The 27,305-nt window shown below is 47.5% G+C and overlaps 6 protein-coding genes across 14 annotated transcripts in view; 2 read left to right on the top strand and 4 right to left on the bottom strand.

The window, feature by feature from the left end:
• The window catches only part of ksr2 (kinase suppressor of ras 2), a 35,129-nt gene extending 33,949 nt beyond the window's left edge, over window positions 1–1,180 (bottom strand). For 2 of the 5 annotated variants that reach the window (XM_058069610.2, XM_058069612.2), the window contains exon 1: window positions 315–1,175. In XM_058069610.2, the coding sequence (XP_057925593.2) occupies window positions 315–488 (174 nt within the window). In that variant the 5' untranslated portion in view covers window positions 489–1,175. Of the gene's footprint in view, window positions 1–314 lie in introns of all 5 variants that reach the window. The other 3 variants (XM_078789560.1, XM_078789561.1, XM_058069611.2) reach the window with 3 other exon arrangements.
• Window positions 1,181–1,328: 148 nt separating this feature from the next.
• On the top strand, window positions 1,329–3,625 carry rfc5 (replication factor C (activator 1) 5). Its single transcript, XM_058069681.2, has 11 exons — window positions 1,329–1,498; window positions 1,784–1,848; window positions 1,925–2,061; window positions 2,132–2,211; window positions 2,275–2,348; window positions 2,411–2,570; window positions 2,791–2,872; window positions 2,936–3,065; window positions 3,134–3,211; window positions 3,304–3,358; window positions 3,438–3,625. Exons 1-11 carry the CDS (start codon window positions 1,452–1,454, stop codon window positions 3,535–3,537), a joined length of 1,008 nt encoding a protein of 335 aa, XP_057925664.2. The 5' UTR covers window positions 1,329–1,451; the 3' UTR covers window positions 3,538–3,625.
• On the bottom strand, window positions 3,587–7,139 carry wsb2 (WD repeat and SOCS box containing 2). Its single transcript, XM_058069666.2, has 9 exons — window positions 6,871–7,139; window positions 6,589–6,757; window positions 5,765–5,958; window positions 5,563–5,694; window positions 5,060–5,160; window positions 4,786–4,982; window positions 4,467–4,556; window positions 4,273–4,389; window positions 3,587–4,073 (listed from the first exon to the last, which is right to left on the bottom strand). The coding sequence occupies exons 1-9, from the start codon at window positions 6,908–6,910 to the stop codon at window positions 3,860–3,862; spliced, it is 1,254 nt and encodes a 417-aa protein (XP_057925649.2). The 5' UTR covers window positions 6,911–7,139; the 3' UTR covers window positions 3,587–3,859.
• Window positions 7,140–7,282: 143 nt separating this feature from the next.
• Window positions 7,283–11,819, bottom strand: vsig10 (V-set and immunoglobulin domain containing 10). Of its 2 annotated transcripts, XM_058069642.2 has the most exons (9): window positions 11,534–11,817; window positions 11,120–11,452; window positions 10,547–10,855; window positions 10,214–10,483; window positions 9,872–10,156; window positions 9,661–9,777; window positions 9,582–9,594; window positions 8,730–8,872; window positions 7,284–8,641 (listed from the first exon to the last, which is right to left on the bottom strand). In XM_058069642.2, exons 1-9 carry the CDS (start codon window positions 11,580–11,582, stop codon window positions 8,553–8,555), a joined length of 1,608 nt encoding a protein of 535 aa, XP_057925625.2. In that variant the 5' UTR covers window positions 11,583–11,817; the 3' UTR covers window positions 7,284–8,552. The 2 variants fall into 2 exon arrangements, with proteins under 2 accessions (XP_057925624.2, XP_057925625.2); XM_058069641.2 differs by having other exon boundaries at window positions 7,283–8,641; window positions 9,872–10,483; window positions 11,534–11,819.
• pebp1 (phosphatidylethanolamine binding protein 1) lies at window positions 11,219–14,689 on the top strand. Of its 2 annotated transcripts, none has more exons than XM_058069695.2 (4): window positions 11,219–11,742; window positions 13,994–14,103; window positions 14,170–14,270; window positions 14,344–14,689. In XM_058069695.2, exons 1-4 carry the CDS (start codon window positions 11,521–11,523, stop codon window positions 14,559–14,561), a joined length of 651 nt encoding a protein of 216 aa, XP_057925678.2. In that variant the 5' UTR covers window positions 11,219–11,520; the 3' UTR covers window positions 14,562–14,689. The 2 variants fall into 2 exon arrangements, with proteins under 2 accessions (XP_057925678.2, XP_057925679.2); XM_058069696.2 differs by lacking the exon at window positions 11,219–11,742 and adding an exon at window positions 12,358–12,580 and having other exon boundaries at window positions 14,344–14,686.
• The window catches only part of taok3a (TAO kinase 3a), a 47,922-nt gene continuing 34,322 nt past the window's right edge, over window positions 13,706–27,305 (bottom strand). Inside the window, exons 2-11 of one of the 3 annotated variants that reach the window (XM_058069619.2) lie at window positions 26,044–26,211; window positions 25,038–25,235; window positions 24,099–24,224; window positions 21,090–21,326; window positions 19,662–19,790; window positions 19,346–19,549; window positions 17,965–18,204; window positions 17,679–17,891; window positions 16,379–16,561; window positions 13,706–15,563 (exon numbers count right to left, since the gene is read on the bottom strand). In XM_058069619.2, coding sequence (XP_057925602.2) covers window positions 15,402–15,563; window positions 16,379–16,561; window positions 17,679–17,891; window positions 17,965–18,204; window positions 19,346–19,549; window positions 19,662–19,790; window positions 21,090–21,326; window positions 24,099–24,224; window positions 25,038–25,235; window positions 26,044–26,172 — 1,821 coding nt within the window. In that variant the 5' untranslated portion in view covers window positions 26,173–26,211 and the 3' untranslated portion in view covers window positions 13,706–15,401. The remainder of the gene's footprint in view (window positions 15,564–16,378; window positions 16,562–17,678; window positions 17,892–17,964; window positions 18,205–19,345; window positions 19,550–19,661; window positions 19,791–21,089; window positions 21,327–24,098; window positions 24,225–25,037; window positions 25,236–26,043; window positions 26,212–27,305) is intronic. The other 2 variants (XM_078789563.1, XM_078789562.1) reach the window with 2 other exon arrangements.

The raw sequence follows: 27,305 nt of genomic DNA, 5'->3' as shown, positions 1-27,305 counted from the left end.
ACGTCTGATGGGCTTGGATGGTGCAGCAGGCTGGCGTGATGGAGGGTAAACATGGGCCGCCTGGCCGCAGGCCTCGGCCTCCTTTAAGGAGGCTGCGATGGAGGAAGAAGGTGCTCCTCCTCTTCCTCCACCACCTGCAGAATGCGCACGTCTCTCTCAGCCACTGCAGCCTTTTTTCTGATTTGCCCTGCACTAAACAGGCTGCTGGGTTATGCAACAATAGCAAGGTAGACTGTTGCACGCCTGAAAACACGCACTCTCCCTCGTGCGTGCGTGTGCGTGTGTGCCCGCGCGCGTGCGTGTGTGTCGCTTACTTCCAGCATCCGTATCTCTTTTTGCGTCAAGTCGTTGGAGGTGGCACATTTGGTCCTCAACCCCTCCAGGCTGGAGATGCTGATGTCGATCATGTTCTGCACCAACTCGCACTGCTGCAAGGCTTTCTGCAAACTCAAATGCTGCTCCTCGCTTTTGGTCATCTCCTCGTTCATAGTTTGGCCAGTCCTTTTTTTGAACCCCGCTCTCCCCCCTCAAAAAATGTACAAAAAATGAAAAGTATAAATTCAGCGAGGAGACACAGGGAGGCTGGAGGCCATCATCATGAGAGGAGGAGATGTTGCCGCTTTAGAGGCTCCATCGTCGTGGCTGCTGTCTCGTCAAGGTGTCGCTGATGATGATGATGGTGGTGGTGGAGGAGGAGGAGGAGGAGGAGGAAGGGGTCGGATGGGTGGGTGGGAGTTTCGGTCACAACGATACGAGGATGGCGGCCAGGACGACTCGGCCGGCCGCAGTATCCATCCTCTCGCTTCTCGCTAAGCTCGGTTCAGGCTGTTAGGAATGGAGGCGGGAGGAGGGAGGTGGTGAGTGTGCGTGGGGAGGGGAAGGTGGGGGAGGGGGTATCCCTCGGTCGTTTAAAGGTGATGATGCGTGGATCGGACGCGGGTACTCCCTGTCTCCCGTGGCAGCAGCTGCATCCCGGCCGGTCCTCTCCCTCCGCCAGCACACCGCCGCCACCATCGACATGTTGGCTGTCAATCAAAGCCGAGCAGAGAAGGAGGACGTGCACCAGCGCTGTTGTACCACCAGGGGTCACCATTATTTTTTATCAACGGTCTATAAGGTCAATGTTAGCGTCATTAAATGAGATTGACAGACAACGTATCTGTCACGTACCGTGCGTGCACGCTGAGAAACTGTTTGGGCTTAACATGTCCCAACAGCGCTTTGAAATCTGCCGTGACGTCATGTAGAACCCGCCCACAATACCGGAAAACGTCCCTTCCATCCATTGGTTGTACGTCGTGTCACGCATAACGTGACACGCATAATGCTGACCTCTTCCGGGTCAGCGTATAGCGCGCCAAACACTGGCAGCAACTACACATCATCAACCAGATGAGCCGATAAACGTCGTGATTGTGTATCCCAGGAGTTTATATTAACATATATGAGCCATGGAGTCTTCCAGTAAAGCACCACTGCAGTCTAGAAACCTACCCTGGTGAGCGAAGGACGTGCTAGCTAGCTAGCTAGCTCTCTAGCTATGTCCATACGTAGCGGCACTTTAATAATAACATAATTTGAAAATTATATATTAGTACAAATTATAATTTGAATTGAAAATTGCTTCATTATTTGTTAAAGTGGTTCAAGTAAGCGAGAGTTTGACGTATCTATTCCACAAAATAAGAACAAATGCTTAAATCGGAAAGTTTTTCCAATGCAGTTCATAGACTAAAGACGATGCTGAGTCTTAATCACACTGATGCCATTTCATTTCTTTTAGGGTTGAAAAATACAGACCGCAGAAACTCGACGACCTGATCTCCCACAAGGATATTCTCAGCACCAGTAAGATAATGGCAAGATACAACTTTTGTTCCAGCTGCCAGTCCTTGACACAATCTTCTTCCGCCTCACTCTCCAGTCCAGAAGTTCATCAGCGAGGACCGTTTTCCACACCTCTTGTTCTATGGGCCTCCCGGCACCGGAAAAACCTCCACCATACTGGCGTGTGCCAAGCAGCTGTACAAGGACAAAGAGTTTAACTCCATGGTTCTGGAGGTTGGTCTCCGCTGCGCATGCTTTTTAAATGGTCAAATGCGTTTTGATTGAAGCTTATGTTGATGTGCAGCTGAACGCGTCAGACGACCGAGGCATGGATGTTGTCCGAGGGCCCATCCTGAGCTTTTCCAGCACCAGAACCATTTTCAAGTAAGTTCACCAGCATTAAGGCTCATGTCTTTGTTTACCTCTCTTGTCCTTCACATGCTGCAGGAAGGGCTTCAAGCTGGTGATACTGGACGAGGCCGACGCCATGACACAGGATGCCCAGAATGCTCTGCGGCGAGGTGAGCTCAGAAGACATCGATCGCGTCCGATAGCCATAAAGTTATCGACTTCTTCCTGACAGTGATAGAGAAGTTCACAGAGAACACTCGCTTCTGCTTGATCTGCAACTACCTCTCCAAAATCATCCCGGCGCTGCAGTCGCGTTGCACGAGGTTCCGCTTTGGGCCGCTCTCGCCGGAGCAGATGATCCCCCGACTGGAGCACGTCATCCAGCAGGAGAGGTCAGTGTTTTTTTAATTCAGATTTTTTTAACCCCCCCACCCACACACACCTCCACCCCGACATGCTGCATTCAGGAAACCTCGGATTTGGGGATTTCTGGCATTTGATGAAGTGTGTGTTTTTTGTGCAAGACTTTGGACCCACCGACCCATAGCGAGTACTTGATGCTCACCTTAATGTCTCCTTCTGGAAGGGTGATCTTTTTTTCCCTTGCCACAGCATCGACATCAGGCCAGATGGAATGAAGGCAGTGGTCACTTTGTCATCAGGCGACATGAGAAGATCCCTCAACATCCTGCAGGTACTGGAGGTCCACCTCTTGCTATTTTCATTTGTGTTCTCTGATTGACTCCTGTGACGACAGAGCACCAGCATGGCGTACTCCACGGTCACTGAGGACACGGTGTACACCTGCACGGGTCACCCCCTGCGCTCGGACATTGCCAACATCCTGGACTGGTCCCTCAATAAGGACTTCAACACCGCCTACACACGTATCCTCTATCCTGGTGGCTGAAAGGCAAAAAGGCGTTTTTGAAGGTGTTCCTGAACTCCACACCAGAGATCCTTGAGCTGAAGACGTTAAAAGGTTTGGCGCTGCAGGACATCCTCACAGAAGTCCACCTGCTCATCCACCGAGGTAGGAGCATTCACTAAGTTCTGGTTGGTGCTTCCTTATCATTGTAATATTCACCAATTGAAGCTGTACTGCTCCTTTTTCATTCTCCTTAGTGGACTTCCCTGCCTCGGTCCGGATGGGTTTGCTCATCAAGCTGGCCGACGTGGAGTAAGTCACGTGACTCTCCGCCGAGACGTGAGCGCAAAGCGTTTTATCTGACACAAAGCGGCGTTCCTCTCGTCCGCAGGCACAGGCTGGCGTCCGGCACCAACGAGAAGATCCAGCTGAGCTCCATGGTGGCAGCCTTCCAAGCGGTCAGGGACCTGGTGGTCAGCGAGGCCTCGTAGCGCCGCCAAGTCAGTCAGTCTTTACCTTCCAATAAACAACAAGACCGCGCTCTGTGTAAATGATTTTAATAAAAGTTCTTGGCATGCAGGTAGAGTCGTGATGCATGAGATCAGCCGTGGAACATTAGAAACACCTTTCCTATGTACACAATAAATTAGCAGCAGTATTATGTCTATATATTAAATCATTTAACAGTGATGTGCTAGTGCAATACAACTTTAGTGTAGGAATGGCTCAGCCAATCAAATGATGGCAAAGCAACAACTAAACCTCATGAGGCAGTTCAACAATCACAGGCTGTAAACGAGGCCCCTCGAAGCCTTAGGTTTGCCAAGTGTCGTCCGCCGAGGCGTGGTGCCCCCTCAGGCAGTTGGGGATGTCGCGGTAGGTGAGGTACTCCAGGATTCTCTTTGGGAGGGGCAGCGGCTCCATCTGGTGCGTGGACACAGAGTGGCGCAGGATGGAGCGGCACAGGTGGCGCAGGGTGGGCACAGTCCAGGGGGCCTTCCAGAACCGCACGTGGCCGTCACGGGTCCTTGACAAAATATTAGGCACAGCTAATAAATACTACAAACTCACAGTTTACATGATTTGATTAATGTATATACATATTTTATGAAATGTAATATGAATGTATTATTAATTTTATGATAAAGATCCGAACTGTTTTAAACTAGGAAATGTATGAAATAAATGGCAGTTTTAGGTTGAAAACCAAGCCAGGCGGGACTTACCCCGTGGCGACCACGCCCCCTTGTGGATGGTAGTTGCAGCACAGTCCGTTGGACTCCCTGTCGGCTTTGGTCTGCATGGCCATGCCTGGTTTCCCGGGCTCCCAGATGCGAAGTGCTCTGCCAAGGTGAGGAGTCGACTCTCGTTTTGTTTTTTTACCCGCTGTGAGCGACCATTACCGCGACGACAGACTCACCTGTCGTCAGTCACGATGGCCAGGTGCAAGCCGCTGGGAGAGAACTGGATGGATGAGATCTGGTTTTGCCCGTAGTCCTCAAAGTAGTCCCTGTGGGAGGAGCTAGAAGTCAGGTGACATGATGCACGTCGGTAGCGAGAGTTGCCAAACCAGATGAACATCAGCATGCGTGCTTTCATGATGATGCTCTAACGCCACCCCCAGCTCACACCATGTTGCTGAGCACCACTGCTGGTGCAGCCAAGTACTGCAGTCCAGACGCCGTCGGCCACCAGTGATTTAAACCTGGCGAAGGAAAGGGGAGGGGTTTTGTTCTTACACCAGTGTGGCCAGCTTCTCGGCCGTGTACGGGTCCCACAGGACGATCCACCAGCTGGCGCCGCTGAAGGCCGCCGTGGCCAGCAGGGCACCGTCGGGGGAGAAGTCACAGGAGGAGAGCAGGTAGAGCGTCTTGTGGTTGCCGCCCGTCAGGTTCCTGATGAAGGTGTACGAGCGCAGACTCCACAGGCACACCATCTGAGGAAGAAAGCAAAAACCAGCGTGACCGCCCGTGTCCCCCTCAGTGGGGACGCTGGTGAACGGTTGATGCTCACTCTGTCAAACCTCCCCACGGTGGCCATCATGCTGCAGTCCGGCGACACGCAGCAGCAGCTGATCCAGTCCTTGTGGCCTGACAGCACCTGGACCTTCTTACCTGCCCATGCAACCGTGACAAGGCTTCACTTCTTTTTACACTTGCACCACATTCATGGAAGCTGCTCTTCCAAAACTGCTTTATTGTTTAACATCCTGCTATTTACACCGCTGCACTTCTTTTTACACTTGAGGAAATCAACAAGCATGCCAGCCTTCCATTCTTTTAATGGCATCATTTTCTATTGATTTACAGTTCATGAACACTTAATAAATATTAGTAAATATGCCAGGAGTAACCCAATGGCTACTTGGCGATTACATTTGAAACTATGCATGATGAATATTAGTCCTGAATATTCAGGCTACATAAATAATTGCCTTCACATTTAATGTGATTCTCTTTTAAATACAGATCACTTTAAATTCGGAATATGAATTATGTATGAAAATGTTTGTCTACCTTTTTGCGTCAGGTCCCAGATCCTCAACGTCTTGTCCCGGGACGACGACACGAGCGTGAGCGTCCCGTTCCGAGGGAACACGAGGTGCCGAACAACGCCTTCGTGGCCGTGGAGGTCAAACACGGCCATGCCTGGTGGACGCGGGAATAAGCGGGTGAAATAAAGACCACATGGCGTCCTCGTCAGGAGCTGAGCTCTCACCCGTGAGAACGTTCCAGATTTTGATGACGCCGTTTTCCAGGCCCGTGGCTAACAGGAGACTGTCGTTGTTCCCTTTCGGTGCCGGTTTGGCGCAGGCCCCCTTGGGAGGTCTGGGTCCGAAGGCCAGTCCCCACACTGGATACCCGCAGCTGAAGCTCTTGTCTCCTCGGTCCACGCTCCCGTCCTGACCTTCTCTGTGGGGGGATGACCCAGAAAAGATGGACGGTAGGCTCTGATTAGTTTGACATGCATCGCTTGGTTACTTTGGAATATTTTGGAGACGAGATGACATATTTTGACACAAGAAATCATTCTTTGCACATGCTGAGTCAGCTGTTAGCGATGGGGTGAAAACCAGCTGTTGTTTTTCCTTTAGAAAGCAACGACATAACTCTTGTAAATTTGATTTTTAATAGCCTCAATTTTATGACATTCAAATATATATATACTATATATATATATATATTTATAGGTGAGCAGGACTTGCCTTTCAGGATGATTAGTCATCATATGGCTCGTTGCATTTAAATGTTCTACAGCCATTTGGAGACCCGGATCATGATGGATGCGTTCATAAGAAATATGACAGTCCTCTAGGGTGTTGTTTCAGGATGATTTCTCATACAAAATACATCTCCAGAGCATTTTAACCACTTGTTCAAATGTGCGTTTTTGTCCATTTGAAACAATCATCAGATCCGGGGTTGTTATTTGAAGACTATTCTACTATTACAAGAAATTGTGTTACTATTTTGGATACATATTGTTGATGGCCAATATCCGAGGGTCGGTGAACGCCTCGTGTGAACTTCACGTGCACGTACTCCGAGTCGAGGGGCCAGGCGACCACCCACACGATGCCGTGTCCCATGGACCAGGCGAACCAGGCTCCGTCGGGGGAGAAGTCCACGCTCCAGGTCTCACATCCGGGACGGCCCTCCAGGGACGGGGGGCGCCGCGTCTTTAGCTCCAGGATGAGCGCCGGGTCGGAGGCTGCGGAAGCGACGGCAAAACACAACAACGGCATGAATCACGGGACCGCGGCGACGAGGCGCAAATTCCCGCTCTCTGGTGACCTAAGAGCGGCGAGCGAAGGCGTCATCTACCGGTCGGCTGGGGCTCCGCGTTGCTTTGCATGGAGCACATCGTCGCCTCTTCACATTCTTCTACTTCCTCAAGCGAACCTCCGCGGTTGTGTCCGATCCATGGAGACCGAGCTGGGGCCTAGCGGGACTTTCGAGCCTCGCCTGAACAGAACAAAACAAAAAATGGAAGGTTCCAAGGGTCTCTTGCAGTCTTTGATGGTGAGGCCGGCGTCGATTACGACATTTTCTCAGCTTGGTCAAGTTCACGTCTCATTACGCAACGACGCTAGGCCACGCCCCCAATAAGTCTCGTTCTCGAAGCGTGGAGAAGGCAGGGCCACGGCTAGGTAGCATGAAAAGGTACGTGTTTTCATATAATACGATAATAATGTCCAAAAAAGAATTCATTTGAACAAATTTAAGAGCTCTTGTATCTGCTGGCCCATTTTATTAAAAATGAAAACAAATATATATATATATATATATATATATATATATAAACTTCTGATAAAATAGGTTACTTTTAGTATGATTTGACTTTATTATAGTGCATTTTTATAAATGACATCATTGCTTGTTAAAGAAACACTGTACACATTTTAATAGCAAAAGATTATTTACATGTGATGTCATACAGCCACAATAAAACACTAACCCTAACCTACATCAACCCTCATCCATTTGCCCACCAGTCTTATTCTTTTCAATATACGTATACAATCAACATTCTCCATATATATTTAAAGGGGACCTAAGATGCTCTTCCCGCCTTTATGACCTATAAATGTAGTTAGAATGTTGGTTCAAAATGTTCGCTTTCAGAGGGTGTGGTTAAACTGTTCCGTTGTGATGTCACAGAGGGTGGCCTTCCTTATATGGGCGTGGCTGTAAGATAAACTCTCTATGGCTGTATGTTAAAAGCCCACATCAAGAAAAAAAACTGCAGAGTTAGCGGCCTCTTTCTATGCACTAGGCAGTGTGACCAATCACAGCGGAGTGGGCGTGCCTGGAGGCGGGCCATTAAAACAGATACGTGTCAGAATGCCACACTCTAAATAAAGCTGTTTCATTCAATCCGCAGCAGTTGACTGATGAATGATCCGCTATGCACCTCAACAACGACTTTGTTGGGCTCGGCTTCTAATTTAAACGTGAGTATTTAGTCCTCCATGAGAGCAGCGCTACGGTATCGCTTTGGCTTCCAGGATCTTCACACAGTGTTTTGGTATTTTACACCAATCGATGGGGAGTATTTTTCATTTTCATTTTGATCGTAAAGGTTGCCGAGCCCTGAGCTGGTGTCACGGATGCTAGCCAGACTGTTGGCAAGCCTCGCTCCTGCTGCATCAAGAGCTGCACTGAACGCTCGGATGACGATCTGGGTTTTTTCCCCAACCCCCATAGGAGCGTCCTGGGTTACAGCAGGTCCTCCATGACGACTCCACCAATGGGAGCAACCAGGTTAGTAGCCACCCTGCTATGATGGAAATAATAAGAGACGTTCCTTGGAGCAGTCAATCTTGGTGCTGGCAAGCGTCTTAAAAAGGAGCGATTGCGTTGTAGCTTTCATGAAACAGGCCCGGTAAACGTCTTGGAATACGTGTAAATGTATCTCAGGTAATTCCATCCTCGTGTGTGAAGCCTGGACGGGTGGAGGGTGGCGGAATAAGAAGGAAGAAGAAGACGTCTTCCTTCACGTTCAACTAAAACGTTACAAGATCCGGAAGCTCCTCTCTTGCTTCGTCTTCTTCTTCTGGCGTCCGGATCGTCATTCTCATGTCCTCTTTCTCACCTGCAGGGGGCGGTACTAGCGATACGTTAGTAAAAACAATAAGATCCCAAATAGACGTGTTTCCTGGGTCTCCAGGTGAGGTGCGTACAAGTTGGGATGTGGTGGATCTGGACCAGGGTGGTGCGACCCGCGTCCGTTGGTGGAGGGAGTCGAGGGACGGGTGCCTGGAAGATCTGCTCATCGTCCGAGTCCACCAGGCTCAGCACATCACCGCAGTTGTTGTCCGGGCGCCTGGAGAGATGTGATGAGATGACTCAACGTCAGAAGGATTTCTCTCAAGACGTGAGCTCCGCTGGAATAGACGCGCTTCACCGAAGTAACAGTGACCCAGGGTGGGGAGGGGCCAAAGACACCTCGGCTGTCCGCCTTCCAGCCCCCCATGGGGGAAAATGGTGTTTATATGGAAGTCATTGGACTTTTTTGTCAGGTCGTAAATTTGGAATTTGACCTTGAACCAAAAATACCAGAGCATCAAAAACGATGTTCTTCCTTGATATACTTTCTCTCCATAGTTGGCCTGATCTCTGACAACGTTTATGACGGGGACAATAACTGATCAAACCAAAACAGTGAGTCATTGAGTCAAATGGCTCTTTAGTGGTTCAAATTATTACAATATTGACATTTTTGGTATTTTTTATGCTTGGTCTACATCTACATGCGCTTGAAAATACTGCCATGATTACAAGATTGGTTTGGTTGCTGCCACTGCTGTGTTGTTGCAGTAGTCCCGTTAAGAAATGACCTTTTCCACTTTCCAGATCATGATTAACCGCCACATGCCGGGAATACGAGCCTGCCTGTGCGCTGTGATGACATGACTTAGCCAAATGTGAACGGGTGTGAGGAAGTGGCCACGCCAATAGACAACCAACATGAGGGGCTGTCAATCCTCGGGTGTTCCACTCATGGATTGGGGGTGTTGGCAAAGTTGACTCACCCAAGGGCTCCTCCTGCAAGACAACACACGGGGGGAAGTCAGCACGTGTGCGTGCGGCATCACTGCATCAGGAACTCACCCAGGCAGACCCTGTGGCGGTTGGCGTAAACCACCTTGGCCACCACCGCGGCCCAGCCCACGATCAGCGCCGCGATGAACACGCCCACGATGGCGCCCGTGAACGCCGAGGAAGACGCTGTGGGGGCAGAGGGAAAAGGGCGGGGCGGCCGGTTCGTCAGCATTGTATCTCTAAAAAAGGCACGCAGTATATCATGCATTGTCTTACTCACCTCTCACCGTGAGGTAGACCTCCAGCTCGCGCACACCCAGCGGGTTCTCGCTGCGGCAGAAGTAGACACCCTCGTCGTCCTTGCTGACGTTGGCGATGGTCAGCCAGTAGGCGGGGCCGTCCTCGAACAGGAAGTACTTGGTGCCGATGACCACCTCCACCTGCTCCAGGCCCCGCCTCCAGGTGGTGGCGGCAGGCGGGACGGACGTGGACTCGGTGCAGGCAAGCGTTACATTGCTCCCCTCCTGAGCCGAGACCAGCGGCTCGCCTTCGGGGTACGGAGGCTCTGTGGGGCGTGGCCAGCAGTTAGTTAGAGGAAACCAAACAACCATGTCGTGCTTACCGAGTAAGAAGGAACAGGAGCGTTCCTGCGCAGGAGCGAGCGCCAGGTGCTGTGCCGTGCACCTGACCGTCTGCCCGCCGGACAGCAGCGAACGGTTCAGCGCCACCGTCAGGCTGTCCGTCACCCCCGAGGCGAAGACGCGCCTGGCCCCCTCCTCGCCCCAGCGCAGTGTGGGCGCCGGGTATGACCCGGGCCAGCTGCAGTTGAAGAGCACCTGGGTGTGGTCCTGGGACCGGAGCCATGTGCATTCAGGGTGTCGGTCTGGAACGTCTGGACCACAAGCACGACTTTTAGTCAACACGCCTGACACGCCACCATGCTGCAGAGGCTTACAGTAGACCAGCAGCTGGGCGCTCTTGTTGGCCGCCTGGTGGCTGACCGTGTTGTTGGCCGTGCAGCTGTACACCCCCTGGGCGTCGGCCTGGATGTCCTTCAGCCTAAAGTCCAGCCAGGACGTCTCAGCGGTCGACACCAGTGAGCCGTCGCCGGCCGACGCCCCTCTGAAGATCCAGGTGAGACGCTGAGACGGGTACGAGGAGGCCGCACAGTGGAAGGAGACCGTGGAGCCGCGGTAGGTGACCAGCGTGCCGTTGGACAGGAGGGTGGCAGGCACGATGGACATGGACATGTTTGCCGGAGCGCCTGGAGGACCACTCTGCTCTTCAGCATCTTTTCTTCTCATAGTTGACTTCATTACATTCATTTCATTACGACTGTCGTTTCCGAATATAACAAGTTTTTCCACAACAGTTTTGCTAAAAGTATTAAATGTTATACTACTAAAATGCCATTTTTGGTACCTCAAATAAAAAATAAAATAAAGCGCATTTGCCACATAGTGAGACATGTAGTGTATATGGTGACTTCCCTTGCCTAATAAAGGTCACGTGATGTTAAGTTGCTTACTTGCCACCTGCAGCAGGACGCGTCCGTGCCACGTGATGTTACCCGGAAGTTGGGCGGCGCACAAGTAGACCCCTTCATCCCCTTCCCTCACCCACCAGAAGTCCAGGCTACCGTCCTCCAACAGGTCCAGGCGACGTCCGGCACGAGTGGGGCTACTTGGGGGGTCCCCGGTGTCTGTCAGGGTCACTCCGAGAGACAACTGCTGGCCATCTTTCGACCACGTGGTTCGTGACGGCGTAACCTGACCGTCGCCGTAGCACGGAAGTCGAACGACGTCGCCGGGCGAGGCTGCGATGATAGACTCGGCCGAAGGCTCGTCGGCCCAAACGGGGACTGGAAGGAGGACAGGCCCGAGTTAGTCTAGTTAGACTAGTTAAGGACACGGGCCACCTGGTCACGTGATGCCGAAATTACCTGCGGCGCACCAACACAAGCAGAGAAGTTTGACTGTCGTCGTCATCATCGGCCACCATTCGGCTTCATTTCCTGCAGGGGTGGTTGAAAAAGTGTCCCAGTCCGACCAGTCCAACCAGTTTAAGTGCGGGGTCCCACCCAGTCCACCTGAGACACCACAGTGTCCATGTTGCCTTCAGGGTCCTCTGTGTCCGGGGAACCGTGTGACGGTGACAGCTTTTTTTTGTTTGTTTGCTCCAACAGATTGAACCGGAACCTTTGAACCACCAGACACACCCTGAATGCACCTTCTTAAAGGCACAGGCACACGGATTAAAAAAACATATAATAATAATAATCCATCGGGAATTCATTTTTCACACTGCCGTGTGAAAATAGTTTTATTTTTTACAGTATTTTGTTTAAAAAATGCAGTTCATCCTATGCAAAAAAATAAAAATACTCATAAATACATTACAGACAGCACGAATCTGTGTATACTCGCTAACGATTTGATTTGGCACAAACGAGAAAATATGTATGATATTTTTGATCTATTTATTAATATTTCTAATGTTTTATAACACATTGACATACTGTAATGAAATAGAGACATCTAGCGGTCTTGATCTGCCATTGCTGGTCAGTGGCGTTTGGGTGTAATCAGAGTGGTAATTAGAAAATACATTTTACGGTATTTTAAAAGGCATAATCCTGTTTATCGGTCACAAGAATAACAAAACTAAAGTGTGAATGTGATAAAACTTAGCAACTATATTCTTACCCATCTTGCAGAGACTTCAATTAATCATGCCATAAGTAATTTCCGTATTTTCTGCTGGTACCCCGAACGCACCACTTTCAAACGTCTACTGTTACTATCATATGTGAGACTTGTGCGGAGCTAACAAACCCCGTCCAGTCCAAGCCAACATGCCCGTTGATCTGAACCAGTGGAGAGGCCAGCTGGCCCTGCAGGAGGTGGACGAGAAGCCCGGCCAGCCGCTGACCGTTAAATACGGCTCTGTGGAAATAGACGAGCTGGGCAAAGTGCTCACGCCGACGCAGGTATGCTAATTCTGATTAGCATAGCCTAGCAAAACCGAGCTCGTAGCATGCTGGCGTCGTTAGCATACATATTATTCCAACACGCTGTCTTTTGTGGTAAATGTGCGTAAATAATGTCAACAACATGTACGGAAACATATTTCACGTATTAGTGCAGCTCACAGTGAACCGCTCTGGAACTAGTGCGGCAGTTATGCGATATTATATGGAGGACCAAAACTGCCAAAATAATAAATAAATAAATAAATAAAAGTGGAAATAAAAACAAAAATAATTTTCTTTTTAATTTTTTAATCTTGTTTTTTTATTTTTGTATTTATTTTTGCTTTTATTTATTTATTTATTTATGTATATATTTTTTTATTTTTGTTTTTATTTCCATTTATATTTATTTTTTGTATTTAATTTTTTGATTTTTTTTCATTTTTGTTTTTATTTTCACTTTTATTTATTTATTTATTTATTATTGTGGCAGTTTTGGTCCTCATAGAAATGCAGAAGGAAAAACTATTCAAATGAGGGGGCGGTCCTAAGTGTGTCTTGAGTTGAACTGTTCGCCTATTGGTTGATCGACATGTGAGTGCGAAAATCGACTAGGTATGCCTGCAAACGGCCACAGCAAGAGGAAGTATACAGGGAGAAAAGTATAAATTTACCGGGACAATAATGGCGGGGTCCACCAGGAAGTCGGTGTTCGAGCTTCTCAGGGACGCTGCCAATCGTTTGGATGATTTGGAACGTGGTAAGTATGAAACAGCTGATGTGTTACGCTTTTACTTAATTCCAGTTCAGGTGTGTTGACTCTTTACTTTCTGCTTTCACAAGCTTCAACTTCGGACGAATCCGACGAGAGTGGTGTGGTGACTTCCTCTTGCTGTGGCTGTTTGCAGGCATACCTAGTCGATTTTCGCACACTCGCATGTCGATCAACCAATAGGCGAACAGTTCAACCCAAGACACACTTAGGACCGCCCCCTCATTTGAATAGTTTTTCCTTCTGCATTTCTGAGGACCAAAACTGCCACAATAATAAATAAATAAATAAAAGTGAAAATAAAAACAAAAATGAAAAAAAATTACATACAAAAAAATAAATATAAATGGAAATAAAAACAAAAATAAAAAAATATATACATAAATAAATAAATAAAAGCAAAAATAAATACAAAAATAAAAAACAAGATTCAAAAATTTAAAAAAAATATTTTTGTTTTTATTTCCATTTATATTTATTTTTTTGTATTAATTTTTTTCTTTTTTTTCATTTTTGTTTTTTTCCCACTTTTATTTATTTATTATTTTGGCAGTTTTGGTCCTAATAATATTACACTCTGCAGCGTTTTCACAAACAGCGCCCCCAGTGGACGTGGCTGGTAGGGTTGAGCCTTCAAACAGACTTCATGTGTTTTTTAGGTGAAAAACCGACCCACCAGCATCGAGTGGGAGGGGTGCGACCCCAGCAAACTTTATACTTTGGCCCTGACTGACCCAGACGCCCCCAGCAGGAAGGAACCCAAATTCAGGTGAGTAAAGTGCTGGAAGTAACTGGACTTTTCAGTCTTTTATTCCTCCACTGTGATCATTTAAAGGGAGTGGCATCACTTCCTGGTGGTCAACATGAAGGGGAACGACGTGTCGTCCGGTTGCGTCATGTCCGACTACGTGGGCTCGGGTCCTCCCCAAGGCTCGGGTGAGACAAATGCCACATCAAGACGACAAACTCTTTCATTATGGCTTAATCATAACCAAACCCCGGCCCGCAGGTCTGCACCGGTACGTGTGGCTGGTCTACCAGCAGTCGGGCGAGCTGTCCTGCAGCGAGCCAGTCCTCACCAACCGCTCAGGCGAGGGGCGTGGCAAGTTTAAGATCTACAGCTTCAGACAGAACCACAAGCTGGGCGCCCCCGTGGCAGGCACCTGCTACCAGGCCGAATGGGACGACTACGTGCCCAAACTCTACCAGCAGCTCGCTGGAAAGTAAAAAAATATATATTTTCCCCTCTTGGATGGAGGACTTCCACTTCAATACATCTGCTGTGAAAGGGCCACTTCCTGTGACTGACAATAAATGAACGTAACACTTAGGATGGGCTTTTTTTTCTTTCTTTTTAGAGCTTTTAGAGCATTCAGGTGCAGCCACACCTCATAAATAATTCATCTATTATAAACTAATTTTACTCATGTGAACACTAATGAAACTTGGTCATAATCACAGGGTCATATTTTTACAATTACAAATATGAGAGTTGTTGAGTGACAGGGGGAGGACACGAGGGCGCTGCAGCCGTTGTGTCATCAGAACTTTATTTACAAATATAATTAAAAACTTTAAAACACTTCCATGCTTTTCTCGGGAGGGGGGGGAGTTAAAGTGCATGCAATGGTCATCATCATCGGCATCATCGAGCGTGGTTGGTGCTGCTGGGTCGGTAAGAAAGTGTTAAGAAAAATAATCCACTGATGATGGAGTCACGTTTAGCGGGGGGGGGGTATAGGTAAAGACAATCTTCCAACATTTGCATGAGATTTAAAATAGAATATGAAAATACATAAGAGCTCTCCATAAATCCTTCCGTACAAAGTCCCGCCCCCTCCCTGACAGGAAGCCCTTGTGTGCGATGACGTCACATATTTTCTTCACGTGCTGAAAGTGGTCAGGTGATGTACGTGTCAAAACCAACCAAAACAGGAAGTGACGCTGTTTAGCCCCGCCTCCTGTCACCACAAGGGGTCAAAACCGAGGAGGAGGAGGGAACGCCACAACAGGAAGTCATTCAGCGTGACTGGGGGAGGGGCGCCGGGGTTGAGGTCACTTCATGTCTCATCTGTAGTCGTCCTTGGCCAGGTCCAGGGCGGCCGGGTTGCCGAAGCCCAGCCGTACGCTCTCCACGTCGAAGGCGTCGATCTCCCGTTCCTGGCGCTCCAGCAGGTGCTTGATGCGATCCGTGCGTTCCTTCTGAAGGGAAACCAGCTCCTCTTCCATCTGCAAACACAGCACAGCCTCAAGGAGGGGGGAGCAACACCAACTCTTTGGGGCGGGGGGGGGGTGTTTTGAGGAAGAACCCCATGTTTGGACTCCAATGTTGCTAGCTAGCACGTTAGCATTAGCACGTGAAATGAAAGATGCAAACAAACCCGACGATGGGGTGGTTGGTTATTAAACCACACTCCAGACTGGGACAATCGCGCCTCCATGAGATGACGTCATCATGTGTGAGGTGCACTTTGCCGGGCGGCCATCGGAGGGCGACAGAATCCACATCTGCTTTACCTTCTCCTGAGCGGGAAACAACATGTCTGCTGGCTCTTTGTTGTCTGTGTGCCGTCAGCTAGACGGTTACGTCATCACTCAGCAAGTCTCATTTGGGCACGAGAATGACGCGTTTAAAGACGTCGTGAATAAATGAATGACTAGTTTATAACTGTTTTTTTTATTTGATTTGTGTATACTTGGGCTGGGAAATGACGTCATAGCATCGCCTGAGGATCACAGCACTTACGTCCAATCAGAATGCTGCGATGGTCACAGCCACCAGGGGGCGGCAATTTTTGGTGCAAATCCAAATAAAAGGGATGTTTGGACGTTACAGTGCGCTTGCATTGGGTACAAATGGGGGCACTGACCCCTCCCCACCATCAGTGACTCCAGGATAGGAACTCACAACAATTATATATACACATACATATACACACAGCATATCCACATATATGGATTTATGTATATCGTATATGTACCATGTATACGATATCGTATTTGCCCGTATGAAAAATGTAAAGAAGCAGGGGGCGTCGCCTGACCTTTTGCTCCAGGTGAGCGCGTCGCAGGGACACCTTCTGCTCCATCTTGTGCTGCTCGCGTTCGTGCTGTGCCTCCGTCTGCATCTTGATCTTGCTCTGGTAGGCGTTGAGCAGCTCCATCTCCTGCTGCAGCTGCTGCCTCAGCGCCTGGCACTCCGCCTCCTGCGCCTCGTCCAGACGCAGCTGGACGGCCACGGACGACAGTGGGACAGCGGGTCACGTCTCCAGACTTCACTTGGATACTTTCTACCGAAATCCCGTCTTTCTTCTATGACTCCGTCAACGACCTCTCGGCAGCTACACGGGAATGTTCCCCGTCACGCTAGCACGTCTCGGGCTTGGCACCACGCTTCCTCACCAACACGTTCACACTTTCTACCATGCTGGACATGACACCACCATAATACTCACCGCAAAGCGTAACCACGGCAACAGTACTTCAACCCATACTCATCATAGTCGTTATACTACTAATACCACTTCTACAAATATTTCTCTGGAGAGTATTACTAACCACGCCTTAATAATAAAACCTAAAAATACTGCTACTAATAATAACAGTAAAAATGAAAGTACCAAAAATATTAGTTCAAAAAAAGAAAACAGTACTCCAAATATTAGTAGAAAATATACTGCTGCAATTACCAATACAACTTCCATCTTCTAGGCCGCTTATCCTCATGAGGGTGGGGGTATGCTGGAGCCTATCCCAGCTGTCTTGGAGAGAGGCGGGGTCCACCCTGGACTGGTGGCCAGCCAATCCCAGGGCACATATAGACAACCATTCACACTAACATTCATACCTATGGACAATTTGGGGGGACTAATGAAGGTGGGAGGGGGGAAGGGGGAGGAGCCACGCACGCAACATGCAAACTCCAAACAAAGAATCAAATCCAGGCTCTCCTGACTGTGTGGCCTACATGCTAACCACTAGCCACCGTGCGTCCCCAATACAACTTATAATATAAAAGTCATAAAAACATACAAAAACATGACGGTACTACTAAAAATAACAAAAGTATCATGAAAACACAAAAAATATTACATCAAAAAATTTACTAGTACTGCTAAATAGTAAAAACTAAAATACTGTAAAAATGTACTACTATTACAGCCACTACTTGTACCAATAGCAGTAGCACTTGTGATGAAGATGATGAAAAAGTAAATAATAAAGGGTAGGACTGCTAAATACAATATAGAACAGTATAAAATAGCACTAGTACGACTAGTACTACTAGTAGCACTTCATTCGGGCACACATGCGTACACGGGTACACGTGGGCGCGGCACTCACCGCCTGCGAGGCCATCATCTCGTTGATGCTCTGCTCGTAGCGCTCGGCCAAGATGGCGAGCTTGCGGGTCTGCTCGTCCTTGAGGGACTTGAGCACGACCTTGTGCTCGGCCTTGGGCGTCACCTCCATCTGGTGGTGGCGCAGCGCCTTGTACTGCTTCGTCTGCACCTTGCATGTGTCCTGAAACTGCTTCTTGATCTGCAGCTCCAGCACCTGGCGGAGGAGGAGGGGAGCATGAAGGTCCGCCCGCCCGCAATCACTTCCTGTCCCACGCTAAAGGTCTCACTTTCAGGTTCTTGGGCTGCTGCCGGAGCTCCAGCACGTGCTTGCGGTGGAGTTCACGTTCGCGGCGGTTGTTGTACTCGATCTGGTTCTCCAGCTCGGTCTGGTGCTGCAGGCGGATCAGGTCCACGCGCAGCTTCTGGAGCGTCCTGAGCTGCCGCTGCTCCAGCTCCCGCGTGGACTCATCCTGGCGGATCAGCGTGGCGTGCTCCATCTCCTTCTGGCTCTTCTTCTTGTTCAGCTCCTGCACACAGTCTTACATTAAACCGCCATCTTACCAAGTTCATCCTCCGCCAACCGCCACACCCGCATCTGTGAGGAGCATCGACATCCCAACATGGACCCAAACACAACGTCCACCTTCCATCGCTCTTCTCTTAAAACGCCTTCAATCAATTCTTCTATGTGAACGCCGCCACCGGGTGGCGCAGCACATCCTGTCCCCACATCTTCGACATCCTGTCCGCACATCTACAACGCCCTGGTCACCCTGTCCGCACATCTACAACGTCCTGGTCACGCTGTCCCCACAGACAACTTCCTTGTCACCCTGTCCCCTCATCTACGACGTCCTGGTCACGCTGTCCCCACAGCTACGACGTCCTGGTCACGCTGTCCTCACATCTACGACGTCCTAGTCACGCTGTCCCCACATCTATGATGTCCTGGTCATCCCCACATCTACGACGTCCTGGTCACGCTGTCCCCACATCTACGACGTCCTGGTCATCCTGTCCCCACATCTACGACGTCCTGGTCATCCTGTCCCCACATCTACGACGTCCTGGTCATCCTGTCCCCACAGCTACGACGTCCTGGTCACGCTGTCCTCACATCTACGACGTCCTAGTCACACTGTGCCCACATCTACGACGTCCTGGTCATCCCCACATCTACGACGTCCTGGTCACGCTGTCCCCACATCTACGACATCCTACTTTTGATATTCAACAAAATACAAAAACTACGATTACACTAAACTGCTAAAATCTATTTAAAGTAAATAAGAATATTAATAACATAGGTTATTAATATGTAGGTATTAATAACAATATTGGAACTGAAAAGAAATCCAGAAATCCATGCAGTTTCAATTCAATTCAATGAAATAAAATAAATACCAATCAAAATAGATTAGAAAGGAGGTGAAGAAGATCATTTGAATTTGTAGGAACTAAAAACGACGTACGAGTAAAACTGGGTGGGTGACAGGCTGTTATGTAACGTAACCATCTCTCGTCGGAGGGACGAAGCTAACTACTTGACTTTGGATTTGAGACAGGGACGAATGTTTGTCTTGATTCCTGATCTCGAGAAGGAAGGAAGAATGAGCTCCACAGTTGGAGGTCTTTAGAACCAGCTTTAGAAGCGTCTGAAGGCATCACCTCTCGGATCTGCTCCTGCTCCAGGTCGTGCCTCCTGATCATGGTCCTGCGCTTGAAGGCGCGGCAGTTCCTGTCGTGGTAGACCCTCTGCTGGGCCAGCAGGTGGGCCTCCTCCTCGGCCTGGGAATGCTGCATGTTCTCCTTGTGCTTGGACAAACGCTCCTGCTTCTCCTTCTTGGGTGTGCTGTGGTCCTCACTCATCTCCTGGCAGGGATTAGTCGCAGTTAACAAGATGATGATAACCATAGAACAGAAAGAAGAGCTTATTATTGTTGTTGTTGTCTAGGATGTTTGGCTTTGTAGAAAGAAAAACAACCTCCTTCATTTTCTCCTTGCAGAGTTTGTACTGCTTCTTCTGATTGTCCAGAAAGTTGGTCAACTCCTTCTTCTGCTGAGCCACAATCTGCTGCTGAAACTTCTTCTCATCCGTCAACGTGCTCTTCATCTGGAACGTATTATTAGTAGTAGTATTAGCGTTAGTATGCTAGCTTAGCATCATGGGGTCTTTGTACTGTATATACAGTATGTATGTAAATAAATACAGGGTCAGGCAAAATGATCCGACACATTTGTAGGTTAAATAAAAGGCAAATAAAGTAAAGTAACAAAAGTGTTTTTATTTTGGAAAAGTACATATAATGCCATTTTGCTTTGTTTCTTTATAACTGCATTGTTTTTGGTTTCTTTTTTGGTTGCTGCCATGAATTGGACTGGTGAGCATGGCGTTATCTTTGTTAATCAAAACTTTTATCAAAACAAAGGAATCTGTAACTGCAACACAACGAGTGTTTCGTTTGCACTTCAATCTCGGTAGACCTGATCCCGTAGGGGCTGGAAACACCATCTTGTTTTGGGTTACCAACTTCGGAGGTACTGGATCTGCATTGGAACCAAAATCAACTGGCCGACCTCGCACCGCCAGAACTATTTCATTTTTTCAACGTAATGAAACAGAATGGCATTGTATGTACTTTTTGTTTTACTTTATTTTCCTTTTATTTAACCTACAAATGTGTCAGATAATCTTACATGACCCTGTGTTTCACGAAAATACAATTATATTATTTCAGACAAATACAAATCTAAGATTTTAACATGAAAAATTAAATTAAAATAACTTTTCTCAAGAAAAATTGAATATTTCAGAAAATAAAAATAGAACATTATCTCAGAAAAAGAAATAAAATATTTCAAAAAAATAAAATTTAATATTTTCCGTAATATTCTAATATTTCAGGAAATAAAAAATAAAGTATTACAGAAAAAATTTCAGAAAAACAGAAATAATTTATTTCAAACAAATAAAAATACAATATTTCAGAAAAATAAACAAAAAATGATGATGCAATACTCTGTGTGGTGATAAGTAAAATGCCATTAAAAAGTAAAAAATGAGGAAACAAAAGAGGCATAAGTGCTGCTGTAGCTGCGAAGACGTTGGAGCGTATTGAAGAGGCAGGCTACACCAGTTAAAAATGAGTTCAAAGTCAAAAAGAGGACATGAAGAACAGCATTTTTAGAAAAACATTAGCCGATGAACAGGTTGCTGATGATAAGCTGCCTTGGTGGGGGTCTGGGCTCTAGTATCACATGTTTGCTAATAGTATTGTCACAGTGGTTCAATTAGGAGATACTACTTCTTTCTATACAGTGGTACTATGTTTTCCGTATGCAAATGCCAGTTGGTGAGAGTTTGACCCAGGAACAGACTAATAGTGTTTCGGAATCGGTGTCGGGAGCCCACCTCCTTGTCGCTGTGCACGGCGTGGCGCTTGGCCAGCTTCTCCAGCTCGATGTAGGCGTTGTTGGCTTGCGTCTCTGCCTCCTTCTGCAGCTTCAGGCGGTGCTCATCCATCTCGGCCTTCAGCTTGTTCTCCAGGGCGATCAGCTGCTTCTGGTGCTGCCGCCGCATGCGCTTGTAGCCTGACATCTGCTCGCGGAGCTCGCTCTCCTGCTCGTGCTCATGGATCTGCTTGGTCACCTGTGGGCGCGTACACACACGAGTCACACTTTGCCTTGGAGGAGGTCACTACCTGACAGCAATCTTGCTGGATCAGTTGTATTAGCTGTCATGAGCTAACTTCACATACTACCTTTATTGACCTGGTCCTCCACACACACAGAGAGTCTTCTACTTGGTTTCTTTATGAGTAAACACAATCTAGTCTTCCAGCAGGCCAAAGTGTCTGTCCTTCTAAGACAACTTAGTCTTCAACAACGCTAATGTGGATGTTTAGCCTTCTAGGAACCTAGCAAAGCTAACATAGCTAACATATACTTGTTCGCTAGCACCAGCAAAGTCAATGAAGCAAACGTGTTTGTTAATTGTTTGTTTCAAAAATTCTGACGCAAGCCAACATGTTTGAACGTTTTAACAAAGCTAACATTAGCCATTTTGGGAACCTAGCATACATGTGTTTTCAGAAACTACACACAGTGTGTGTGCGGAAGTCAAAGATCATTTAGAGTCTTTAACAAAGCTAACATACACGTTTTTGCTAACACCAGCAAAGTCAACAAAGCTATACATATCGGAAACTAGCTTACAGGTTTTCATGTAAAGTTTGAATAATAATAACATACATGTTAGCAATGAGGACAATTTAATCTTCAGGGAACCGAGCATACATACTTTTGTAAACAGAGACAATTTGAAGTCTTCAACATAGCTAGCATATGTATTTTCATAAACTAGACAATTCACAGATGAATGTCTGTCCTTTCTAACATGTTTTGAACTAAGATAACATGCTAACATATCAATGAGGACAGAACCCCGTCTTCTAGGAAGCTAGCATAGGAAGCTATATATATATATATATATATACATATCATTATAATCATTTATTTCATTTCAATTATAATCATTATATCATAATCTTATATAACAAAATAATAATAATAAACATTATATATATATGTACATATCATTATTATCATAATTCCTGCAGGAGGAACAAAAAGTCCCAAGTGTTTTTCAACAAACACGCTTTCATTTGACCCCCCCCACCCGTCATACGTGATCCACGCCAAGTAAGACCTGCAGAAGGAAGGGGTTGTCTCCATCGTCGTGGAGGAGGTGGTTGTCGCTCCTCATCTTCTCATAACTCCCACCTGCCGAGCGCCTCAGCCCAAACATCACTGCCACTTGAGCTCGGGAATCTTGCGCTGCATCCTACGCCTGACTCCAGCCCGTCTCGGGTCCAAGGACCACATCCCCCCCACCCTCCATGCCTCACCAAGGGTCCCGCATTCAAAACCCCGCCCCAGCGGCGGGCTTGTTCGCGCCCAGGGCACACAGCCGCAGAGGCCACGTGAGCCACTAATGGCGGGCGGCCAAGCCCGGCACAGAGCGCCTCTTCTTTAGCGGTGCTAACACTAAGAGGCGGGCGGCAGGTGGGTCACATGAATACCTCATTGAGAGAGAGGGGGTTTTGGGGGGGTGGGGAATAGAAATAAATAATAAGACATAACATACAGGGATAAGATAAACCTTAGTGGGCATGGGGACAGGTGAAGGCCCCCTGACCCACCCGATACCCCCACCGCAGCCCCCAGTTTGAAATCAACCCTGAATCAATACCTCTATTGTAACCCCAGCCCTCCATCCTCCTCACTTGTTTCAGCGCCACAAAGGGCCAAGTCAGGTCATGTGATGCGCTCTTTCACCAGCACCCGTATGTGAAAAGTGTCATTTTGGACAGAAGAATGTCCCTGTCACCCCCCACCCCACCCCAATGTCCACACCTGATGGAGATGGACATGTCCTATTTCTTGATGATCTCTATGTTTAGCTATGTAGGTATGTCTCTTCCTCGCAGCTATGTCTGTCTCTTGTCATCCTCATGTCCTTGATATCAACTCCCCTCATCCTCCTGGCATGTTCTCACCACACAAGCCTGCTCATGTCTCTGTAATATCCCTGCTACGTCCTGGTCTATGTCTTACCCTTTTGTCCTCTCATACTAATGTCCCTGATATCAGATAGTTGTCTCAACTCAATGTCTTCCTGCATGTCATGTGTGTTTTTAATATCAACGTGTCCCCTCAAATCCTTGTGACCTCCTTCAAGTGTCCTCCCTGGTGTCCCACATCCTTTATCCTGTCCTCCGTGTATGTTTTATTCTTTTATTGTATTTTTGGGCGTCTTGCTGGGGTCTCCGTCTGTTGTCGTTTGTCTACCTGCCCGTCTGTCGCTTGTCGAGTCGAGGACAAGGAAAGAAAAGATGATGTCATCTCTCCAGAGCCGGCAGGCAGCGGGAAGGGGGGGGGGGGTTGTGTGGTTTACACGACGGCGTTACAAAGATGAGACCAGAGCCAACCTGAACCCGACCAAGTCCAACCTGTGGAACCACCCATCACTCCATCGTATTTGCATTCATTCGCTCACAAGATGCCAGGAGGGTCAGGCTGCAAGCCTTCGTCAAGGACAACATGAGGACGGGGGTGGGGGGTGGGTTAAAGTGATCACGTGAAGGCAGCGGCGCGACTTACTACTTACTACTGCTTGTTTCTATGACAACAAACCAGCATAGAAAAAGAACAGAGACAAGTGCCCGCCCACCAAGACCCAATATTGAGTCAGATGTGCTGTATTGGGGGGGGCTTTGAACAAGACAAACAAAACGAGTGGAAAATAACCGACACTCGGTAGTAAGGACAAGCTGAGGCGTGGATAAAGAAAGGGATCCCTACATCTTACAAGTGTAAAAAGAAGACAAACACTGGACACAGCCTCCGTGAGACATCTCACCAGGGATGCGGACTTGATGGTGGCAAAGCGTCCCTGGTTCTTGTAGTTCTGGGCCTGGCTGCTCTTGTCCAGGGATATCAGCCTGTGGTCCCTGTGGATGCCGTCGTCCCAGTTGTACTGCTGCTCCTGCCATCAAAGACACAAAGGACACATGACGTCCTCCAAGCTTTTCTGACTTCTGATTTCCTGGTGACTGGAATTCTCCTGGAATTCCATTCATCCTGGTAACCTTCTCCTGAGCATTTCCAGTTCATGTACTCTGATAACAACGTATATGCCTAGGCTTGATACATATATCCCCCCGGTCAGACGGTTCATCTTATATTTGGAGTCCTTAGGTCCTGTGCGAACCACACAAGCCAGGTGGCACATTGTTATTCATTCTTGGAGTTTGGAAAATAAATCAATATAATACAAAAACAAAATAAAAAGATGGCGGGCGTCTTATATTTGGAGTCTAAAGATTATTATATGCATGCAAAGCAGAATGCGGTGCCAAACGTCTAATTTTTACTGCAAAAAGAAGCAGGTCTTGAAAAAGAGGGGTTGTCTTATATTCATAGTGGCCTTATATTTGTGTCAATGTTGTACTTTTCCATCCACCTCTTGGACCAAAAATATGCAATAAATGAAACATCTGAAAAAGTTGAGCCGCCCAGAAAGTGGCATCAAACGTCTGATTTTTATAGCAGAAAGAGGGGTGGTCTTATATTCATGTCAGTGAATGCTAACGTAATTGTGGTAAATTTTTTTGTGTTGACTTATGAAAAAGGATAAAATGCTAGTATGCTAATGTTAGCATACTATATACAGTATACTAACACATATATATATACACACACTGTATATACATATATATATAGAATCTGTCCTATGAAGATGGCGTTGCCCAAAATAGAGGATCATGTGACTGAAAGGGCCACACGAGGGTGGGGGTACCTTCTTGGCGTGCGGCGAGGAGTTCGGGGTGCCAGTGTAGTCCCGGGGGTGCATCACGGTCATGTCGGAGCAGCTGTCGTCCAACACCTCCTGCATGCTGTTGACACTGCTGCTCCGGCTGCCCGTGCTGAGCGACGTGCTGGGGGCCGAGTGGTTGCTGCCCAGGCTGTTCATCTTGCAGCTGGCCCCCTCGCTGTCCTGCACCGGGACATACACACACTTATTGGGCACGTGGACTAATCCTACCTGGCAAGCTCAACCCGACCCTACGCTTACCCTTTCACAAGACCATTGACCAAAAAAACATTCTAAAATATCACGGGGGCAAACAAAAGGCTGAACATAAAATTTCTGACTTTATGCTCGTAAATGTTCACTTTTCCTCACAAACTTCAGTTTGGTCAATTTACGACTTTTTCCACGCATAAACTTTATGCTTGCAAATCTTAAACTCTTATGGAGGTAAAAAGGCGTACATTTGCATGAATAAAATGATGCATTTAGTTGACTTTTATTCTTGCAATTGTACAACTTTATTCCCAAAAGGTGGCCCTGACACTCGGTTAAAAGAAACGACCAAACGACGAAAAGGAGTTGTGGAAAAAGTCTTATGAGGAAGAAGTCGAATTATTCGTTGAAAGGTGAAAGAACGTTACCACAAGAAATGAAAACTGGTAAGAGACAAAAGTGGCGTTATAAAATCATAGCGGATTTAAAAAAGTAATGAAGTCAAAATATAATAAATACTTTGTATGGATGTGGAAGAGCCAAGTTCTTTTTTAAAACTGATTTCTTTAAAGTGGAAAAACATTCATACAAAATATAGCACTTTTTGGGAAGCTTTTTTGGCTTGAGTGGCCTTTTTTACGTGACACAGTAATGAAAAAAAACAATATTGCTGATAATAATAATAGGCCTTTGAAATGTATTTGATGTAAAAGATCAAGTGTCCACCGTGGAGGACAGAGACGGACACGGTGACTTCCTTCAGGCCAGCTCCTCCCACCTCCTCATCCTCCTGGCTGTCCCCCAAGGGGCCATTGTGCTTCTCCTGGTAGAGGATCTTCTTCATCTTGCGGTACTGCAGGTTGTCCAGCTCACGCACCGCGTCCTTGGTCCGCTGGATCAGGTCCATCAGAATCCTCGGCGAGCGCTCCCGCCGCACAAAGTCATGCTGGGTGGGTGGGGGGTGGCGAGGGGGGGGGGGGGGGGGTTGACAGTTTAATGCCCAGAAATGTACACTTCACTTCACTTAAACTGCAATCCAACTAAAATAAAGTAAAAATGTCCGTTTTTGTATTGCTTGGTGCGCTACACTAGAGGGCGCCCGTCTGATGTTGATGCCACTTTAAATTCAAGATGTCTGCTTTGCAGGAAGTACACAAGCACATTGTATGAATCAATCAAATACAAACATCAAATAATATAACATTTACGAATGATATCCTTGAAATCTTTTTTATTTGGGATGAAGACCCACTCCTGCTCCAACTGTCACATTGTGTTTCACTTTGCAGTTTGGATGTGCTGTGTGCTTTTTGGCCACAAGGGCGGCCCCCTCTTGGTGTTATTCAATGTGGTCCAGTGTGGGGAGACGTTGAGAAGATGAAAGGAAAAAAATGAATCATCAAAAAGCTTTCTGTAAACAAGTTTGATGAGATAAATATGATCCATGTTGATCAATAAACCTCATCGTTTGTGGCAGTGGTATTTTTTTTGTTTAGTTTTCTATGGTTAGCGGTGTAATTTGCTTTCCGTCACAGGCTAAAAGATAAAAATAGCACCCCCCCCCCCCCATCCTGTTAGTCACACTCATTTGGAGGGAGACGCTGTGAGGTGAACGTAGCCCTCAGGAAAGGTGTCGGCAGTGAAAATGTTGATTTGCAGCGCTGCTTGTGTGACAGCGGCTGGCGTCTCAGTCAGGCCACACATTGTCTGTCTGGGGGAAGGCTCCAGGCCTGATTTTAGGATGTGTAGCTAAGCCTTGTTGTCTCCACTGTCAAAAGCGATGGACTGCATTCGTCCTCTCCACGCAGAGCAAACATGTGAGGGACATAGTGAATGTTTGTCCTGGTTGCTGCTTGACCAGGCTGAGGGTACGTGGGGGATGTTGGGGGACGTAGGGGACGTGGGGTGATGTGCTACTGTTAGCATCTCAGGGACCGTTGACATGGCAGGACCACCTGACAGAGAAGTCTGCCTCAATGAAGCGTGTGGGAGGTTTAAGTGTTGCTTTAAGGGACGACTCAGACAGATGGTGGCACGGTG

Source organism: Doryrhamphus excisus, linkage group LG3, assembly GCF_037039965.1.
Source record: "Doryrhamphus excisus strain RoL-2023G ecotype Guam linkage group LG3, RoL_Dexc_Guam_v1.1, whole genome shotgun sequence".
Taxonomy (NCBI): domain Eukaryota; kingdom Metazoa; phylum Chordata; class Actinopteri; order Syngnathiformes; family Syngnathidae; genus Doryrhamphus; species Doryrhamphus excisus.
Note: the sequence above shows the minus strand (reverse complement) of the source record. Positions and strands in the feature narration are given on the sequence as shown.